Below are 22,286 nucleotides of genomic sequence, written 5' to 3'. Positions count from 1 at the left end.
TATTTTATATTTTACATTTTACATTTTACATTTTATTTTATTATTTTACATTATTTGTTTTGTCAAGAATGTATTTATATACATGATACTAGTAAAAGAGAAACATTGGGACAGGAGACGGAATTTATTTATTTAAATTTATTTATTTAAATTTGTAAGCTGTCCTTCTCCAGCGGATCCGTCAATTCTTGGTGAATTCCCCTCTTTTGCCCCCAGTGCCCAGGAAGATCCCAGGCTGCCTCACACTTCTAATTGTTATTTTTTTATTTTTTAGCCTTTCCGTCCCTGACTGCCTTCACACCACAGTGTAGGAATGCCCAGCGTTTCAATACGCAGGAACTCGCGAGCAGGGAATTGTGCAACCTTAGAAATTCCCTAGTGACAAAGGAGGGAGGTCTGTTTGCCATCTGGCAAGGCCCAGCCCTCTTGTTAGTTAGCCTCCACCTCAGGGCCTGTGACTCATGAAGCTGGCTCTTTCAGGGCCCAGGAGCAATTCAAAGTATCCGGTTGAAAATGCACGCTGTGCTCTCTCGGAAGTGCTTTTTTGGTCTTTAAGTAACCATTAAAAGCTGCCGGCTGTGACGCTGACAGACCGAAGATGGATGGATGAAGAGATGAGGCCGACTGGCGCTTCCCAGATGTGGGTTTGGATTCTAATTCCTGTCAGCCCGCCACCAGACCAATTCTGGACCTCGTCATTCCTATAGAGCAAGGGGTCTCCAATCTTGGCCACTTTAAGACCTGTGGACTTCAACTCCCAGAATCCCTCAGCCAGCTTTGCTTTGCTTTGCTAGCTGAGGGACACTGGGAGTTGAAGTCCACAAGTATTAAAATGGCCAAGGTTTAGAGTGGAGACCCCTGCTATCGAGGATAGCCAAGTTTATTTTTGTTTGTTTATTTATTTTATTTGTCAAACATGTATAGCAGTGTTTCCCAAACTTTTGACATATACTCCTTCTATAATTTTCTTAACGCTTAGTACCCCTCGTAAAAAAAATGGATGTATTTTAATAACAATCAAAATACAGTATATTTATTTTTTCTTTTTTTGGTACATACACAAAATAATAATAAACGAAAAATAAAATTATTCATAATAAAATATAAGTAAAAGTTATATTATACATAACATGTATTTGGATCAATGAGAAAGATGAAATTATTTGTGCTGAGATGACGAGTCGTCATAATTTGGTTCCCTGGTTGCTAATTTTAATCTGAGATGCGGTTCCACGTCCAATAGTCTCTTCCTTTTTTTCGACTTAATGCCTACAAATGCTGAAAAAGCAACTTCACATAAATATGAAGTTGGAAAAGGCAAGATGTATTTCAGAACTGTTTCTGAACAGGTACCCCCACCAAACTCTTCCCGTACCCCTGGGGCTATGCGTACCACACTTTGGAAACACTGATGTATATACCCATGCCCTCATCACCTCGAGGCTCGACTACTGTAATGCTCTCTACATGGGGCTACCTTTGAAGAGTGTTCGGAAACTTCAGATCGTGCAGAATGCAGCTGCGAGAGCAATCATGGGCTTTCCTAAACATGCCCATGTTACACCAACACTCCGCAGTCTGCATTGGTTGCCGATCAGTTTCTGGTCACAATTCAAAGTGTTGGTTTTGACCTATAAAGCCCTTCATGGCATCGGACCAGAATATCTCCGGGACCGCCTTCTGCCGCATGAATCCCAGCGACCAGTTAGGTTCCACAGAGTGGGCCTTCTCTGGGTCCTGTCAACTAAACAATGTTGTTTGGCGGGGCCCAGGGGAAGAGCCTTCTCTGTGGCAGCCCCAGTCCTCTGGAACCAACTCCCCCCAGAGATCAGAATTGCCCCCACCCTCCTTGCCTTTCATAAGCTCCTTAAAACCCACCTCTGTCATCAGGCATGGGGGAATTGAAATATACCCTCCCCCTAGGCCTATACAATTTATGCATGGTATGTTTGTGTGTATGCTTGGTTTTTAATAAGGGCTTTTAGTAATTTAAATATTAGATTTTTTATGCTGTTTGTTATTGTTGTTAGCCGCCCTGAGTCTACGGAGAGGGGCGGCATACAAATCTAATAAACAAACAAACAAACAAACAAACAAACAAACAATAGTTTGTATAAACATAACGTAAGTAAAAAGTAAAGATTAAAGAACAATAGAACAGTAGGTCCGGGAGGGTAGACACAATGGTGCGCTTATGCACGCCCCATACAGGCCTTTTAGGAAATGGGGTGAGGTCAACTGTAGACAATCTAAGGTTAAAGCTTTTGGGGTTTGGGGAAGAAACCACAGATGGTGCATTCCAGGCATTGATCACTCTGTTGCTAAAGTTGTATTTTCTGCAGTGGAGTTTAGAGTGGTTTACATTGAGTTTGAATCTATTACCTGCTCCTATATTGCTGCAGTTGAAGGTGAAGTAGCCATTAACAGGAAAGGGCGTGCATAAGTGCACCCCTGTGCCTACCGTCCCTGTCCTATTGTCTTCTTTTGTTACTTTTTATCATTACTTATCTAATGTTTTATTTGTACAAATTACCACCCTGTAATTGTTTGACAAAATAAATAAATAAAATAAACATTTTGGTACAGTATATGATTTTATGAAGTACATAAGATCAGAGGTGACATATTTAGCTAGGTTTATGTGTGTGTATGGTGGAGACTGGATGTGATAGCTAGAAAGATTTTGACCACACGTGCATCGGCCGGACTGCCTTGTGACTTCCCCAAAACTCCTGTCTGGATAACTGGGAATTGGCCTTCTCTGCCGATGGACCCCCCCCCCCACAACCAGGGCAGGCCATCCGTTCATCCTCTTATCAGTGATGTCAGATCCCTGCCCACATCCACCACTGCAGGCTAAAAGGAGTTTAAAGCAGGATTGGGGAAGAGGGAGTTTTCCCAGTTTCTTCCAGGTTTTAACCCCTTTTTTTCCTAGTTACTGCATCTTGAAGGGGATTTCCCCATGGCCCAGATGAGAGAGTCTTTAGTGCCACCTACTGGTCTGTTTGTGAATCCCATGTCATAGTTTTTAACCAAATATGGGAACTTCCGTTACAGTACAGTACAGTATAACACTCCCTCCCTCCCTCCCTCCCTCCCTCCCTCCCTCCTTTCTTTCTTTCTTTCTTTCTGTTTTTGACACCTTCTTGACTGCCTAGAGCAGTGTTTCCCAACCTTGGCAACTTGAAGATATTTGGACTTCAACTCCCAGAATTCCCCAGTCAGCGAATGCTGGCTGGGGAATTCTGGGAGTTGAAGTCCATATATCTTCAAGTTGCCAAGGTTGGGAAACACTGGCCTGGAGAACCTTAACCCTAATCCCTAAAGTTTTCTGGCCAACTTTTTTCCTTCCAGAATTAGTTTGCCATTGCCTGCATGGTAGGGCTGATAGAGAGGAACTGGCTCAGTGTGTGTTCCTGTGTGTGTGTGTGTGTGTGTGTGTGTGTGTGTGTGCATGCATTACTAAAATAGGATTAAATCCCAGAATAAAGATGAAATGCGCAACAGAAAATAATTAAAATATAAATTGATCATGGTGTCTAGTTGGCTCATAGCCTGTCTCAAAAGTGCACAAAACCCCACATAAAATGGGCTCCCCCAACATTCTATGCCTTGGGAAACATTCTAGTTTTTTAACATGGCTATAATTTATCTGTACCTGTTTCAAGTCCATCTTAGCCACTCAGTGACATCTCAAACTTCAAACTGAGCCGCATATACATTTGGATCATTTGATGTCACGTGATCATCCTTTCCTCCCCAATAGACTCCAAGTTGGAAGGCAGGTAGTGCTTTGACTAAGATTTCTTGAATTGAGAAGTCAAGAGTAGAAAGGTATAAGCAGATAGATTTCCTGACCCCCATTACGTAGCACAGTGTTTCCCAACCTTGGCAACTTGAAGATATCTGGACTTCAACTCCCAGAATTCCCCAGCCAGCATTTGCTGGCTAGGGAATTCTGGGAGTTGAAGTCCAAATATCTTCAAGTTGCCAAGGTTGGGAAACACTGACCTAGCAGACTCCCTATAACACGTTTAGGAGTAGCAGTTGAACATGCCCCCCACATCCCCATCCTGATCTCTACAACCATGACTCGTCATTGTTGTGGGTTTGTTTTGGGGTGCCAGCCAGTCCCACTCTGATTGGTGGCATGTGACTTTGTACATACAATGCTTTCAGCAGGGTATCTGGAAGTTGGAAGAATTTAGGCACTCGCATGTCACAGGGGGCACACGGAGCTCTATCTGCAGGCAACCAAGTCATTGCCCTACCTCAGCTCCACCAGCTGTTTTTCGGCTAGCACAGAGGCTGTAGGAGGGCTGCTGGAGGTCGGGGAAGGGTTTTTTGCTTTCCCCAGGCTCCAAGAAAGCCCGTGGAGCCTGGGGAGGGCGAAAAATGAGGCTACCAGGCCCACCAGAAGTGAGAAATGGGCCACTGCTGGTCTCCAGAGGCTTCGCAGAGGCCTACTAGGCCCAAAATGGAGCCTGTGTGTATGTGTTCATGCACACGTGCGAAGCGGAGTGTGGGGGGTAGTGTGCATATGTACAGTGGGCAGGGCAACATAGAGGATTGTAAGCTCATGCACATGGATTGAATTATGGGTGTGGGTGTGTACACTCATGCACTAGTACAGTGTTTCCCAACCTTGGTAACTTGGAGATATTTGGACTTCAACTTCCAGAATTCCCCAGTCAGCATTCCCTGGCTGGAGGATTCTGGGAGTTGAAGTCCAAATATCTCCAAGTTGCCAACGTTGGGAAACACTGCTGTAGTACACATGCTAACACTTTTGGCACTTGAGGGAAAAAAAGGTTCGCCATCACTGATCTGTGTTAACCGCAATCTTTCTGCAAAGTGGCAAAAACCTATCCTGAAGCAGAAAATAAAAATCTGAATTAACTTGGCTTGAAGAAGCAATCGAAAAAAGAAACAAGCTAAGGAAATACGGGAACTGCCACCTTGTGGACCTGTTGAAACCTGCACGCAAGTTGTTAAGCTCCTTCCATTCTAGGATTTGATTTCTCTCCTCGATGTAATTGCATCTGTGAGATCATTGCATAAAAGTTCCAGAAAACCTTTAAAAAAAATAAAATAATTAGATTGCAGCCACAAATCCTGGGGCTTATGTTTCTCTGCTTTCCACGTTAAGCCCTGGTTCATTGTCCTGTATTGAATTATCTTTGTCCAATGTATATTTTCTCACAAAGGGACAGCTCCTCCAGTAAAGAGGGTCATCTTAACCCTGCTGTTCTGTTCGGGTCTGTGAGACCCGAAATCAAGGTTTGAGACCCTGTAAAAAATTTTCCCTGCATATCTGAAACTTGAAATTTCATGACTTTTCATCATTTCAGGGGTTCTCTCTATGAGAATTTTTTTGGGGGGGTGGGAGGTTTCTTTCTTGCTGAAAAAAAAAACCTCCCTAATGTTATGTTCCCGGGTCACCCTGACCCGGACCGAAAACTCTTCATTTGCAGTGCTTATGTTTGGTCTTTTTGAAAGCTTTTTTCACTTGGAAAGTAGTCTGAACATTTCTTCACACAATGGAATGAAAATTGAACTGAAAAAATTAATCCTTATTGGTTTATTTTGCCCATAAATGTGCCTCCCCCCCCGTTTTTGTGAAAGTTTTTTCAATTTATGGATAATTTTGCTTGCAAAATGCAGTCTGTTTTACTGGAGTTGGTGTGGGAATGGTACCTTGAACATTTCTGAATATAAGAAAAATATAAAGGAACTGAAAAAAATGATTCTTACTGTTTTTTTAACATCAGAAATACCCCCCCCCCCCGGCTGCTTGCAACAATTTTCACTTTTTATTTTTTTATGCTCCAAATCCGAAATATTCTTTAAAATCTTACGCATTCATTTACTCAATTTAACAATGCTGATCATCAAAAAAATATTTGTGGGGGTGGGGGAAAAATGTTTTTCTTGGCAAAAAAAAAGTCACATTTACTCTGTTCGGGTCATATAGACCCGGATCAAAATGATTTTTTTTAGGTACTTGAATTTGGTCTTTTTGAAAACTTTTTCCACTGGAAAACTAGTTTGAACATTTATGAACATAATGATATGAAAATTGAACTGGAAAAATTGAGACTTATATTTTTATTTTGATCAAAAAGCCCCTCCCCCCATCCTTTTTGAATTTCGTGTCAATTTATATTTTTTAAGGCTACAAATCCCTAAGGAATTTTCCCCCAAAAGGTTTGATATACTAAATTGAACAATCCTGAACATAAGAAAAATATAAATGAACTGAAAAAAATGACTCTTATTGGTTTATTGTTTTATACTCGAGTATAAGCCTACTCGAGTATAAGCCTATTTGAGTATAAGCATGGGGGCCCATTTATGAGCAAAATAAACCAATAAGGATCATTTTTTCAGTTTAATTTTCATATCATTATGTTCAGAAAGGTTCAAGCTACCAATCCCACACCAAAATAGAATAGTAAAATAGAATGCATTTTGCAGGCAAAATTATCAATAAACTCAAAAGTTTTGATATACTAAATTGAACAATCCTAAACATAAGAAAAATAGAAATGAACTGAAAAAAAATGATTCTTATTGGTTTATTTTTGAATATAAGACCATATCATTTTATACTCGAGTATAAGCCTACTCGAGTATAAGCCTATTTGAGTATAAGCATGGGGGCCCATTTATGAGCAAAATAAACCAATAAGGATTAATTTTCTCAGTTCAATTTTCATATCATTGTGTGCAGAAATGTTCAAGCTACCAATCCCACACCAACTTTAGTAAAATAGAATGGATTTTGCAAGCAAAACTATCCATAAATTGAAAAAACTTTCACAAAAACGGGGGGGAGGCACATTTATGTGCAAAATAAACCAATAAGGATTAATTTTTTCAGTTCAATTTTCATTCCATTGTGTGCAGAAATGTTCAAACATGTTTCCAGGTGAAAAAAGCTTTCAAAAAGACCAAACATAAGCACTGCAAATGAAGAGTTTTCGGTCCGGGTCAGGGTGACCCGGGAACATAACATTAGGAACTTTTTTCGAACAGAACAGCAGGGTTAAATGCCTTGTTTGTTGAAATCTCCTTGAAAAACAGTGTGGTTCATAACTTTATTATTCCCAGTTTGTGTAGCTACAACCCGGTCTATAAAGGGAGCTTATTGGAGAAGGGAAATAAAGGTGGTTGTGGTCAGAAGTGGGCTGCTGCCCGGACCTGGGGGGGAGGGCGCAGTGGGGTAGCGAAAATGGAGCTCCACCCCAAACCGCCCAATTTGCACTGAAAGATGTTGAAAGAAAATGCAGGGCGTCCTGCATAATCCACGCCCACAGTGTGGTAGTAAAAATATTGGTAGCCCTTCACTGGTTGTAGGCTTGTTATAAATTGTTACAGGTGAGTGAGGGGCCTCAAGATTTCTATTCCTGCCTTATCCATTTAATTGTTGCAAGTTTCAAGGATATGCTGCTCCATAGTTCAATGCTTCTGTCGGGTACCAAATTGGAGAAACCCAACATATTGGCAGCTATTTAAAAACCATCTTGAGCCGCTCCGAGTTTTTGGAGAGGGGCGGCATACAAATCTAATAAATAATAATAATAATAATAATAATAATAATAATAATAATAATAATACTCAGCTGCTGCAAAAAGATCGCACAGACTGACTACAAGCATAGACATGATGCTGTGGCACAGATGATCCACTGGAACTTGTGCCGGAACTACCATTTACCAGTGGCAAAGAACTGGTGGGATCATAAGGCCGAAAAAGTGGTCGAAAATGAGCAAGCAAAACTACTGTGGGACTTCCGACTTCAGACTGACCGAATTCTGAAGCATAACACACGAGACATCGTGATCGTGGAGAAAAAGAAAGAATGGATCATAGACATCGCAATCCCAGGAGACAGCAGAATTGAGGAGAAGCGGCTAGAGAAATTAGTGAAGTACGAAGATCTAAAAATCGAGCTGCAACGACTCTGGCATAAGCTATTGAAAGTGGTCCCAGTGGTACTTGGCACGCTGGGCACAGTACCAAAGGATCTCAGTGGACATTTGAAAACCATCGGAATTGACAAAATCTCCATCTGTCAATTGCAAAAGACCTCTTTACTGGGATCGGCAAACATAATTCGCCGCTACTTCACGCAGTCCTAGGTGCTTGGGAAGCGCCCGACTGGTGATGAAATACGAAATCCAGGATAGCGATATTGTTTGCTGTGTTGTATTGACACAACAACAACAACAACATAATAACAATAACAACAACAACAACAACAACAACAACAATAATCTCACTTCAAATCACTATCTCCTTCCCTCTCCTCCTCTCTTTTTCTGCAGAATCAGGCCTCGGATCCCATCTTCTGGCTTTGTGGCAGAAACCTGGATCAAGGCTTTTTGGGGACAGACAGCTGATGCAGTTGAATTCACACACATCCCTGTGTGTGCCATGGGGCAAGAGGTGCAAAAAATACACTCAGAAAACAAGGGTTTCCTGTTCAGCAGCATATGTACTATGGATGACCCTGTGCAAAGGAAGAGACGTTGTTATTTTCACATGTACCACGTGATCTGCATTCAGAAAGTGGGCTTGGAGTTGAACCAAAGCCAACCGCTTGTGAGCTGCCTGGTTTGCAAGCAGAAATTCTGATGTTCTTTGCATTGCTGGAAATGATACACAGTGAACTCACTGTGTCAATTGTGTTCCAGTAGTTGCCGCAATGCCAATACTCATGCATTTTTCATCATTTCTGTCTGACGGGACATTGGCTGAAATGTGAAACAAATAGGTATTGTATAGGTCAGGGGTGGATTCCCATTCCCGCTATTACGGGTGCACTGCATGTGCAGCTTTGCTTCTATGTGAAATCTCTCTTGCGCGTGTACCCTCACAAGGCTTTGCTTCCTGTGCATGCACATTAGCAAAAACATGCTGGGACATGTGCCCCCGCAGAAGAAGCAAAGCTGCACATGCAGTGCAACTTTCTCTAGCGGTGCAGCATGTCCGGATACACAGAGCTACGCGGCAGGACTTGACAAGATACCAGAATTATAGTGTGGCAATTTATGAAACAGTGCAAAGAAATAATGAAGACACTTTTGTAGAAAACAGCAGTAAACAGTTTTACTCTTCAGTGCATTCAAAATACCTTCTTTCTTAGTCTTCTATTTTCAGGAACAAACTATATGCAGTAAAGCTTACTTACATGTAGATACTAAACCAATCCAGGTTTCTCCGTATCAGCACTACAGCTCTAAGAAATTACTGTATTTTTCAGTGTATAAGATGCACTGGTGTATAAGACGCACCTAGATTTCAGAGGAGGAAAACAAGAAAAAAAAATTCTGAACTAAATGGTGTACAGTACTATTATATTGTTTAATAAAATACCAGTATAGCAGAATACTTTTTACAACCATGTTTACTGTTTAAAACTACCTACACTTTTTAAAACCATGTACACTTTTTACAAACTTTAAACTTGACAGCTTCAAGACTTGTGGACTTCAACTCCCAGAAATTCCTCCACCAGTCATGCTAGCTCAGAAATGGGAATTGAAGTCCACAAGCCTTAAACTTGCCAGGTTTGAAGACCCTTGCACTCCCAGCCCCTGACTCAAACAAACAAACAAAATAAACAAACAAGGACAATTCATTTTGTTAGTTGTTCCTTTAGTCACAGAAATGGCTAGTGATAGAATCATTTACAATTACAGTTTCCTGCTGAGGTTGCCTTAATATTACTACTATATACCACAAGGTTTTCAAAAACCCCTCTCTTGACTACTCCAATTTTTACAAATGAAATGCATGGAAATATATGGTGATGATGATAAACCTGAAATATTCCTTAAAAGGAATATTCTAGAGCAGGGATATTCTAGAGCATATATTCTAGAGCAGGGATCTCCAACCTTGGCAACTTTTAAGACTCGTGAACTACAACTCCCAGAGTTCCTCAGCCACCTTTGCTGGCTGAGGAATTCTGGGAGTTGAAGTCCACAAGTTATAAAGTGGCCAACGTTGGGCACTCCTGGACCAGATGACCTACAGTACAGAGTCCCTTCCAACTCTTTCTGTGTCTGTGTCTGTCTGTGTGTGTGTGTGGGGGGGGGTCCATGCTCTTGCACCCCACTTTGCATGTGCATATAAACTGTCCTGTGTCCCCGATAGGAGCAAGGAGAGCCAAGTCGGCGCCCCTGCCTCAAACCCCCCCCCCCAAGCTCTCCTCTGGCTTCCCCGCTTTAGCTATTTTTATTAGCCCTGGAGGGGTTTTTTTCAGCTCTCCCAGCTCTCTTTGGACCCTTTGAATGGGTCCAAAGACGGGCTACAAAAATGGTGGAAGGTCTTAAGGATAAAACCTATCAGGAAAGACTTCATGAACTCAATCTGTATAGTCTGGAGGACCGAAGGGAAAGGGGGGACATGATCGAAACATTTAAATATGTTAAAGGATTAAATAAGGTCCAGGAGGGAAGTGTTTTCAATAGGAAACTGAACACCAGAACAAGGGGCCACAATCTTGGGGGAAAGTTGGGGGAAAGATTAGAAGTAATGTGAGAAAATATTATTTTACTGAAAGAGTAGTAGATGCTTGGAACAAACTTCCAGCAGACATGGACAGTAAATCCACAGGAACTGAATTTAAACATGCCTGGGATAAACATATATCCATCCTAAGATAAAATACAAGAAATAGTATAAGGGCAGACTAGATGGACCGTGAGGTCTTTTTCTGCCATCAATCTTCTATGTTTCTATGTTTCTATCCAAAGACCAAAAGAAGGCCCCGCCGTGTCTAAAAGCTCTGGGCTGCTGCCGCTTCTTACCTTGCGGAGTCAGAAGTGAATGGCTTATCCTCCTCGTGGGAAGTGGGAAATTTGAGGGACAGGGCCAGCTCACCATCGAGGGTCTTTTGGGGGAGGATGGAAGACGCCACAGCCCACCTGTCTGGGAGCCGCCTATGTGCTTAGCCTTCTCCATCGCTGGCCTGCCTTGACCTCATGAAGCTGAGTTTCTTCAGCTACCATCGGTAGACCGCTGCAGAAGCAGAAAGGGCCAAGGGAATCCCCTTGTTTGGGCGCCGACTCAGTACCGAGGAATGAGGGGGCAGTCAGGGTTCCATCTCCAAGATTGCAAAAAGTTTCTTGCTTTACTGGGATCGGTAAACATAATTTGCCGCTACATCACGCAGTCTTAGGTGCTTGGAAAGCGCCCGACTGGTGATGAAATACGAAATCCAGCATAGTAATCTCGTTTGCTGTGTTGTATTGACATCACCATCATAGAAACATAGAAGACTGACGGCAGAAAAAGACCTCATGATCCATCTAGTCTGCCCTTATACTATTTCCTGTGTTTTATCTTAGGATGGATATATGTTTATCCCAGGCATGTTTAAATTCAGTTACTGTGGATTTACCAACCACGTCTGCTGGAAGTTTGTTCCAAGGATCTACTACTCTTTCAGTGAAATAATATTTTCTCACGTTGCTTTTGATCTTTCCCCCAACTAACTTCAGATTGTGTCCCCTTGTTCTTGTGTTCACTTTCCTATCATCATCATCATCATCATCATCATCATCATCATCATCATCATCATCTAAAAGGGGATGGAGCTTTGATCCACACCAGTGTTTCTTAACTTTGTATGCCGCCCCTCTCCGCAGACTCGTTGTTCCCATGCATTCCTGGGAAGCATCTGTATAAGGGAGGAAAACAGACTCTCCAGGGTCTTAGCTCATTCCTCCCATCCCAGGGCTGGAGATTGGAAGGCCATTGAAAAAGAAGAAGAAAAAAACCACGGCGCATAAAAGCTCAATGAGAGGAGAGGGCGTCCAATGAATGAAGTTGCATTGTTCTTTGTTCACGTCTCTTTTGTGGGGAAGTGTGCAGCTGGATGGGGACAGCAGCTATTCTTACTTAGAGAAGTGAGTTTCAGTTCAGCTTTCCACTTCTCACTAAGGGGCCCGTTCTAATTCGGATCATCTGGAACAAAAATAGACCACTTTTTCTATGCTGAAGTACCAGGCAGATGGCCGGTCGAAGAAAGTGAAGAAATCTAAGAAGGTGGAAGGAAAGACACAGAGAACCGAGTAAAGGTAAAAAACTTGGGGCTTCAGAAGGACAGAGAAATTTCACAAAGTAAAATGTTTGAGTGAATAGAGAATTGAGTTTAAGAGAATTGTTGGACAGAGGATAGAAAAGCAGAGGAAAAGAAAGAGGGGATAGGAAGGAAAGAACGATAAAGAGAAAAAATTCACATGCATGCAAGGAGATCTTCTTGACTCAGAGTTCCTCTTTTGATTGAATGGGTTGAAGGTAAGAAAAGTTGGGTTGCTTACGTGCAACTCTTGTGAATTTTGAAATTATTCACCAACCAACAAAAAACGCCCAGCTGTGTCCTGGACCATCTTCTAAATCCTACTCCAAGTTTTAACCTTGCAAAGTGGCTACTTTTTTCCTTTCTACCCTTTTCTCTCCTTAATGGGTAAACAAGTCTAGACTACTTCTCCGTCCTCTTGTATTTTCATTTCCTTTGTCTTAGAAAAGGGGAGAAGGAAAAGGAGGAGGGGGAGAAAGAAATTCATTAAAATGGAAAAGTTGCGATGTTTGGATTTTGGTTCCTCCCAAGCAAACAGCTCCTAGTACTACCAGCTGCAAAGCCCTGTGCTGTTTCTCCATTATCCTCATTTTATTTACTATTATCTGACTTAAGGAAGGAAAAGGCAGCATAAATGTAGAGAAGAGGGGTTTTTTTTACAGGTAGAAGATGTAAAATTCAGCAAATTTGGCAGCTAAAAAACCTGATTGCCACAACTGAGCCAAAAATTCCTATTGCTAAGAAGGACAACTGTTAAGTGAGTTTTATTTATTTATTTATTTTATTTATTTGTTTTGTCAAGTACATATTGGGGGTATGTAAAGATATAATAATATTCATATACATGATAACAGTAAAAAAATTAAAAAGAAACATTAGGACAGGGGACAGAAGGCAGGCTGGTGCCTTCTTTTTTCCTTGTTAAGGGAATTATTGCAGTTGTGGAAAATGGGGCAAAATTGTCTTGTTTAGCAACAGACATTTTGGGCTCAATTGTGGTCATAAATTGAGGATTACCTGCATAACCCTGTTAGAATATTATTAATCTTCCTGTATCACCTGCTTCCTCTAGTACAGAGGCTGTTGGGGCCTGGATGGGTGTCAACAGACTCAAGCTCAACCCGGATAAGACGGAGTGGCTGTGGGTTCTGCCTCCCAAGGACAATCCCATCTGTCCGTCCATCACCCTGGGGGGGGAATTATTGACCCCCTCAGAGAGGGTCCGCAACTTGGGCGTCCTCCTCGATCCACAGCTCACATTAGAACAACATCTTTCAGCTGTGGCGAGGGGGGCGTTTGCCCAGGTTCGCCTGGTGCACCAGTTGCGGCCCTATCTGGACCGGGACTCATTGCTCACAGTCACTCATGCCCTCATCACCTCGAGGTTCGACTACTGTAATGCTCTCTACATGGGGCTACCTTTGAAAAGTGTTCGGAAACTTCAGATCGTGCAAAATGCAGCTGCGAGAGCAGTCATGGGCCTACCTAGGTATGCCCATGTTTCATCATCACTCCGCAGTCTGCATTGGTTGCCGATCAATTTCCGGTCACAATTCAAAGTGTTGGTTATGACCTTTAAAGCCCTTCATGGCATCGGACCAGAATATCTCCGAGACCGCCTCCTGCTGCACGAATCCCAGCGACCGATTAGGTCCCACAGAGTGGGCCTTCTCCGGGTCCCGTCAACTAAACAATGTCGGTTGGCGGGCCCCAGGGGAAGAGCCTTCTCTGTGGCGGCCCCGGCCCTCTGGAACCAACTCCCCCCAGAGATTAGAACTGCCCCTACTCTTCCTGCCTTCCGTAAACTCCTTAAAACCCACCTTTGCCGTCAGGCATGGGGGAACTGAAACATCTCCCCCTGGGCACGTTTAATTTATGCATGGTATGTCTTTGTGTGTGACTGTTAGCATATGGGGTTTTTTAAATATTAAATATTTTAAATTTGTCTGATTGCTTATGATTTGTTTTTACATGTTGTGAGCCGCCCCGAGTCTTCGGAGAGGGGCGGCATACAAATCTAAGTAATAAATAATAAAATAAATAAATTTTTCATGGTTTGGTCCCTAGTCATAAATTAATAGTTCACTATTGCTAATTTCAGGCAGCTTTAATGAAACAGAGGAAGAAATCTTTGCTGAGATTTCAATATTTTTATTTACACATTTATTTATTTATTTACTTATTTATTTATTTACACACACATTCGTTCATTCATTCATTGAGAGTTATATGCCACCCTCTCCTGCAGGATCCAGGACTTTATCATTCATCTTCCCTCAGATAACTGCCTGTCATACTTCTTAGACTCTCAGATCTCTTTGGAAACTACCCCACAAACACAGAGAGACACATGTTCTGAAAAAAAAAAGGTGTTTAGCTTATTTTCTTTTTGTGTAGAGAAGGATTTGTGGGGGATTTTTAAAAGAAAAATTCACATACAGCTGTAGCTCAGGGATGGTGCAGTGATTGGATAGCATTCTTCCCAGTCTACTTTTGGTCCTTCCTTCCTTCCTTCCTTCCTTCCTTCCTTCCTTCCTTCCTTCCTTCCTTCCGTTCTGTCTGGGTGCCCCCAGACTTCAACACCAACTGGAAAAAGCAGCCAGACACACTGGTAAAAGCAAAAGCACTTTATAGTTTGAAAAATAAACACAGAGAAAAACTTGTTCTTCCCAACAGGCAGGCTATGAGACTTCACAGCAGAGTCCTGATGGCCAGACAATACAGCAGACTTCTTGCTGGCACACCCACCACTGTAAAGAATAAGACCCACACCTTTTCCCCCCAAGGTTTCAGTATTCAAAGTCACAAACCAGAATTCCAAGACGCCAAAGATCACAGCCAGGTCCCAGGACTCCCAAAGATAATACTCCACAAGCCAGGAAGGGTGGGTCTTCCTTTTCAGCCTTTCCAGAGAGCACCACACCCAAACCCAGCTGTTGCCTCTTTAGTGCTGAAAGTACCTGGCTAATTGTCCCCTTCGTTGTGTTGCTCTTCTCTGCCAGAGATCGATGATTGCTTGTGCATTTTCATCTAAGGAATCCAGGCTGCTTGCTGGGGAGAGCTCCCTCTCGGGGGACTCTGGCTGTCCTCCCTCTCCCTCAGCCTGAGATTCCTCCTCCCCGTCTGCCTGAACCTCCTGTTCCTCATCCTCCCCCTCTGAGCAGGAAGCCGGCAGAGGATCAGCCGTTCCCTGAGGGGCCTCAGACGGAATCACAACAACTTCTTTCCTTCCTTCCTTCCTTCCTTCCTTCCTTCCTTCCTTCCTTCCTTCCTTCCTTCCTTCCTCCCTTCCTCCCTTCCCTCCCTTCCCCTCCCCTCCCACAGTTCAGTTTCTCATTGGGAAGAATTCGTTGGGATCCAGCATTTCCCAAAATTTGGGGGGGAAATCCCACTTGTTGTAAACTGTGCCCCAGTTACTCAACCTGAAAGAGAAGAAGCAGCTACTAAGGAACAAGCAGGGGCTTGAAATAATTCGGTCGATACTGTTTTGCTTCATTTAGTTTCCTCCCTTCCTCCTTGATCCTGATTTGTAATTTAGTAAGAACTTCATCCATTCTTCCTCCTGAGTGAAAAAAGACTCTGTGGGAAACCAAATGTTATGATCTCTTCATTCTCTGCTCAGGGAGAGTGTGGCCATTTTTCACACATAATATTTCCACCTCACAATCCCATGTGAACAGTTTGGAATCAATTCATAAAATTTAATATATAATTACCTCTCTCTCTCTCTCTCGAGCACTGTCATACTTGTAGACTTGGAAATCTATTTAGGAGAGGCGGAGGGGGGAAGGAAGGAAGGAAAAAGGAAAGACTTAGCCAATCACAGTGAAATTATTTCCATCAACTGACCAAAAGTAGAGTTTGAAGAATGGAAGGAAGGAGTGGACATACGGAAGGGAGCGAGGGAAGGAGAGAAGGAAGGAGTAGATGGATGAAAGGAAGGGAGGAAGGAAGGGTGGAAGGAAGGGAAGGAAAGAAGGAAGGAAGGATTAAATGGATAAATGGATGGATGGATGGATGAAAGGGAGGGAGGAAGGGATGGAAGGGTGGAAAGAAGGAACAGGAGAAGGAAGGAAGGAAGGACTGGATGGATGGATGGATGAAAAGAAGGGGGAGGGAAGAAGTAATGAAAGAAAAAAAAGGAAAGAAAGAAAAAAGGAAAGAAAGAAAGGAAGGAAGGAAGGAAGGGTGGAAGGAAGGAAGGGAAGGAAATAAGGAAGGAAGGATTAAATGGATGGATGGATGGATGGATGAAAGGGAGGGAGGGAAGGATGGAAGGGTGGAAAGAAGGAACAGGAGAAGGAAGGAAGGAAGGACTGGATAGATGGATGAAAAGAAGGGGGAGGGAAGAAGTAAAGAAAGAAAAAAAGGAAAGGAAGGAAGGGTGGAAGGATGGGAGGGAGAGTGGAAGAAAGGGAGGGATGGAGGAAGGAAGGAAGAATGGAAGGGAGGGAGGAAGGAATGGAAGAAAGGAAGAAAGGATGGGAAAGAGAGAAGAAAGAAAGAAAGAAAGAATAGGAGGGAGGAATGGCCTCCTTAAGAGAATTAACTCTCTTATCCCTTCCCTTGTCTCCATAGATGGCAGCTTTGATTAGTGCTCTGGCCCGACTCTTTCAGCCCACTATGATGCTCCCTGGAGCCAAATCGGATGGCAATCGGATTGGCCTGGCCCCGTGGTACCTCCTCTTGGGCCTACGCCTGGTGGCCCTCCTCCTAGCCAATGACCCCTGGTCCTCTGTAAAGGAAGACCTGGTTTGCAACTGGACGAAGGCAACAATGGAGCAACACCTTCAGCCTTTTTGTCAAGCTCTCTGCTTCAACCAACACTTCTCTTCACCCATCACTTCGGCGTGGGGCCTGAGTTTTCTGCTTGGCCTGTTCCCCGTGGGCCTTATGGGGCTCATAGGGGTTCTATCCAACCAACAGGAAAAACCTGCCGGGGAAGCAAAGGAAGAACAAGCAAACCGTGGCGCCAATTATGCCATGAAGGATGAAGATTTGCACCAGACTCCCCAGAAAGCCACCTTAGATCCACCCAATGCCAGGACTACCTGGCACTCAGCAGCCTTTGCTTGTCTTGTGATTCTTCTCCTGGTAATGGAGCTGGTTTTCCTCTGGGTTTTGACTGCTCTGCAGATTCCGTTGGTGTCTCAAATGACCTTCAGGTGCCTTTTGGGAGGACAGAGCTGTCCCCCAATTCTCGAGTGTGCCATGCTGGGCCAGGTAGACAAGCAGGTGGCCTTGTGGGGACTGATCTTCATAGCTGTGATCAACGTGGCCGTTTGCCTGTCCTGCCTCCTCTTAAGGCTTGTGAAGATTTTGCCACCATTGATCTGTGTGAAGAGTGACCAAAACAACAAAAAATAAAAAAACACACCAAATCCTTCGACTAGCTGCCCCCAAAACTGGCCTTTCCAAGTTCTGCATTTTCAAGAATAGTATTCTTGATATAGTGGTACCTCTACTTAATTCGTTCCGTGACCAGGTTCTTAAGTAGAAATGTTCTTTAAGTAGAAACAATTTTTCCCACAGGAATCAATGTAAAAGCAAACAATGTGTGCAAACCCATTAGGAAAGAAATAAAAGCTTGGAATTTGGGTGGGAGGAGGAGGAGGAAGAAGAGGAGGAGATCAGTCACTGCCCAGAGTGAAGGGAGCGTTTCTTTTCCCTGGGCGCTGGCAGAGGTTTATTCCCTCTCCAAGGGCCCAGAGAAAGGAAAATGCTTCTTTCGCTCTGGGCTGCCAAAGCCTCCTTAAGGGCCACCGAAAGGCTTTTCTGGCAGCCCAGAAAAGCCCGAGATGGCTGGGATTAAAGGGGGAATGGCAGGAAACTGGCCCGGCCTTCGTGCCGCTCTCAAATTTCCTGGGAAATGTTTCCGGGCTCGGGTTCTTAAGTAGAAAATGGTTCTTAAGAAGAGACAAAAAAATCTTGAGCACCCGGTTCTTATCTAGAAAAGTTCTTAAGTAGAGGCGTTCTTAAGTAGAGGTACCACTGTATGTTTTTTTCCCCTTGCCATCCGCCACCTTCTTTCGTGAGCTATTTTTCAAAATATATAATTGAGGTTTAAAATATATGAATTAGGCTAGGTTTTTACTACTAGTGTTAAGTTTTGCAATGCTCTGGACAAATAAACCTAATAAGAAAGGAAAACATGCGAAGGTTCTTAAATGTGTATGTTTATTTAAAAAAGTGATATTCCTTAGCCCAGTGATGGCGAAGCGTTTTCTCCTTGGCTGCTGAAAGTGTGCATGCGCTCGCTATCACACATGTGCACATGCTCACCCCCATCATTCAATGTCTTCTGCATGCTCCCTGTGCTGGCCCACCCCCATGCATTCATACAACACCCACCACCACTATTTCCTGACTTCCAGTGGGCCCATTAGGCCTGCTTTTTTCCCTCCCAGGCTCCAGAGACTTTCTTGGAGCCTGCCCCCAGAGGACCTCTGGAGGCCGAAAATGCCCTCCCAGAGCTTCCACATGAGCTAAAAATTAGCTTGCAGGCACACACATGTGCGCTAGAGCAGAGCTAGGACAATGGCTTGCGGGAAAGCAGATACGGCTGCGTGTGCTACCTGTGGAACGCATGCCATGGGTTTGCCATCACGGCCTTAGGCTGAGAGAGCCAATGTGGGATAGGAGCTAAGATGTTGGACTGACACCAAGAAATGTGAAATGACCCCAGAGCCGGGGTGGCGCAGCAGGCAGAGTGCTGTACTGCAGGCCACTGAAGCTGACTGTAGATCTGTAGGTCAGCGGTTCCAATCTCATCACCAGATCAAGGTTGATTCAGCCTTCCATTCTTCCGAGGTGGGTAAAATGAGGACCCGAATTGTGGGGGCAATAGGCTGGCTCTGTTAAAAAGTGCTATTGCTAACATGTTGTAAGCCGCCCTGAGTCTAAGGAGAAGGGTGGCATAAAAATCGAATGAATGAATGAATGAATGAATGAATGAATGAATGAATGAATGAGCGAGTGAACGAACGAATGAACGAACAAACAAACAAACAAACAAATAAATGAATAAACAAACAAACGAATAAACAAATAAATGAATAAACAAATAAACAAATAGACAAATAAATAAACAAACAAACAAACAAACAAACAAACAAATCCATATTTAAATCACTTACTTGTCACAGAAACCTCTCTCTCTCCCCTTCCTCCCTTCTTTCCCCCTCTGTCTCCCTCCCTCTCTCCTCTCTGTCTCTCTCTTTTTCTCCCTCTCTTTCTCTTTCTTTGTCTACCCCTCTTTTTCCTTCCCCCCTCTATCTCTCTCTCTCCCTGTCTGTCTCTTTCTCCCCCCCTCCCCCTCCCTGCACTTTACTTCTCCCAGTTGTTGTGAGGAGGTACAGATCAGGGGTGGATTGATGCTACCGCCGCTAATGATGTGCTGCACCCACAGCTTCAGTTGTCTGGTGTGCATGCATGCACGTCCCCAGTGTGTTTTTACTTCTGTGCAGGTGCCGGAAGCAAAAACACACTGAAATCTCTTGTGGGGACGCACAGGTGAGATTTCGGTGGGGCTCTTTTTTGCTACTGCGCAGGCGCAGAAGTAAAAAATTGACGAAATCTCTTTCACGTGTGCGTCCCCTTGCGAGATTTTACTTCTGCACATGTGCACAAAGCAAAAAATACAAAAAAAAGATGGCGGCACCCATAAAACTGCCACTGGAGCAGCCGTGCAAATTGTGCAATCTGGCGGCCGCTACAGGTGCGCAGTCCACTAACGCACCTGTAGCCACCCAGTACTGGTACAGATGGACCATGAATTTTGACTGCAATCAAGCAGAATTATTTTTAAACCGCTCACTCCCTGATTGAGGTTTATTTCCCCGAAAGGCTGACTTCAAACATCAGCAAAATTGTGCAAAATCTACTAGCCAACTTATCTATTACAGGAAAGGGGAAGTTAGTACAGTCCAGCTAATTTTTTTTTTTTAACAACAGGAAGAGGGGCCAACCCTGTTTCTACCGCTGTCCCTGGTCAGGATGATGGCATGCGTTAGAATCATGGAATCACAGGGCTATGAATGTTTGACTCCAGTCTGTGGCACCTTCTCACTCTTTCTTCCTAATGTCATTTCCAACCTTTTGCCCTGGAATTAAGTAATCAATCAATCCATCCATCCATCCATCAATCAATTACTTTGTTTGTTTATTAATTAATTAATTGATTAATTTGATTTGATTTCTATGCTGCCCTTCTCGAGGCGACTCAGGACAGCGTACAACTTTACAAATGCAACAATATGTAAAGAAATATAAATTACTTTAAAAGAATTATAGAAATTACTAAAAACTATTGAAAACTCCATATGAAGTCACACACATTCATCCAATTCAATCATTCATAATATCGTCCGGAGACAATCTCATCACTCACAGCCCCCGTGCCCGCTGGCAGAGGTGAGTCTTCAGAGCTTTACGAAAGTCCAGGAGGGAGGGGGGTGGTACGTATCTCTGGAGGGAGTTCGTTCCAGAAGGCTGGGGCCGCCACAGAAAAGGCTCTTCTCCTAGGCCCTGCCAGCCAGCATTGTCTGGCCGACGGTGTGGGACCTAACTGGCCGCTGGGATGCATGAGACAGATATCTGGTCCTAAGACATGTAGGGCTTTATAAGAACAGGATTGAACTGCTGGCAGTCGACAGCGTTCGTCTGCAATATTGTATTCTAACCACAGCACCACCAGAGCTCATTCATAATAAACCAATATATTTAAAAAGTTATAAACAATTGGGAAAGAGTACCAGCAGGCATTCCTGGATTCTGTAAGGGCATGGATATCTCAACAAGACTTTGAATATAATTTATTTTCATTGTGGATACATGCCTATATATTGCAGGAAGTGAGGACACACAGAGAAACATCTTCAGGAAGAAAATAAATCTCTCTATGATTCAGATTTGTGTATCATACGAAGGTTCGTTTTCTTTCCAAAGTTGTCTCCCTGTGTGTCTTCCTTTGTGTCATGATAGAAGAATTGGCAAGGTGTGTGCAGGAATCCACATCTTGAGTTAAACAGGCAAGAAGATTAACAGTGAAAATAGTTTCTAAGGCAAAGATTGACGGTAGAAACTTTTAAAGCTCTAATTCTATAAAACCTTAATCCATGCTTCCACTCAGATTAACCCTGGAATAATAATGGCAGTTTGGGTGTTTTGTCTAATTATTTTTTACATATAACATGCCTCACATTTAACCCCCTTCTCAAAAGAATGACTTTTGTGCTACAATATGATAATCCCAATTTTAAATCCTGTTAGGATTTCATTCTTCAATTAAAAAGTAATTATTAGAACAGCAGAAGATTTATTACTTTTCATGTCTTAGCCTGGAGACTATGGCGAATTGCATTTCTGAAGCCAAAAAAAAAAAAAAAAACCACCTCATTTTTATTCTTATGATCCAAAATTGCAAGTTATTTGGGAGACGGGGCCTCATGAAGAATAGTGTTGAAAAAAAAAATCCAATAAAGGATTATTACCCTGATTGGATGGAAATGCTATACTCGGTCATGATGGATAAAGAAATCTTTCCTTCTTGCACTTGAGGATGAAATTAAATGAGGGCGAAGTTAAATTCAGTTTCAATAATCTTTATTCTGCACATAGAGACTTTACTGCTCTTAAAACTCCTTTATAAAACCTTGTCCAATGAAATTGATGGTTGCTTTGTACCCTCTTTTTTGACCTGAGCAATGCCATGAGGTGATTTTATTTTTCCTGTCAGAATAGCTGTTTGCCATTTTTCGAAATCAAAATCAGAATAGAGTGGGAAGGGACTTTGCAGGTCTCCTAGTCTAACCCCCCCCCCTCAAACAGGAGACCCTAGACCGGAGGTGTCAAATTCTATTTCATTGAGGGCCACATCCGGATTATGTTTAGCAACTGTCTGCCAGCAAAATCTATCTATCTATCTATCTATCTATCTATCTATCTATCTATCTATCTATCTATCTATCTATCTATCTATCTATCTATCTATCTATCTATCTATCTATCTATCTATCTACCTACCTACCTACCTACCTACCTACCTACCTTATCTATCTATCTATCTATCTATCTATCTATCTATCTATCTATCTATCTATCTATCTATCTATCTTTATATACCACCTGTTCCAGTGGATTCTGGGCGGCTAACAATAATAACAAGAGTAAAAAATAAATACGGAAAGGTACA

General features: G+C 42.9%; 1 protein-coding gene across 1 annotated transcript; it reads left to right on the top strand.

Moving 5' to 3' along the window:
• Positions 1 to 16,672: 16,672 nt before the first annotated feature.
• On the top strand, positions 16,673 to 17,461 carry LOC139154137 (gap junction beta-2 protein-like). Its single transcript, XM_070728568.1, has one exon. It carries the CDS (start codon positions 16,673 to 16,675, stop codon positions 17,459 to 17,461), a length of 789 nt encoding a protein of 262 aa, XP_070584669.1.
• Positions 17,462 to 22,286: the final 4,825 nt, after the last annotated feature.

This window comes from Erythrolamprus reginae, chromosome Z (genome assembly GCF_031021105.1).
Source record: "Erythrolamprus reginae isolate rEryReg1 chromosome Z, rEryReg1.hap1, whole genome shotgun sequence".
Taxonomy (NCBI): Eukaryota; Metazoa; Chordata; class Lepidosauria; order Squamata; family Dipsadidae; genus Erythrolamprus; species Erythrolamprus reginae.
This window is presented reverse-complemented; position numbering and strand designations above follow the sequence as displayed.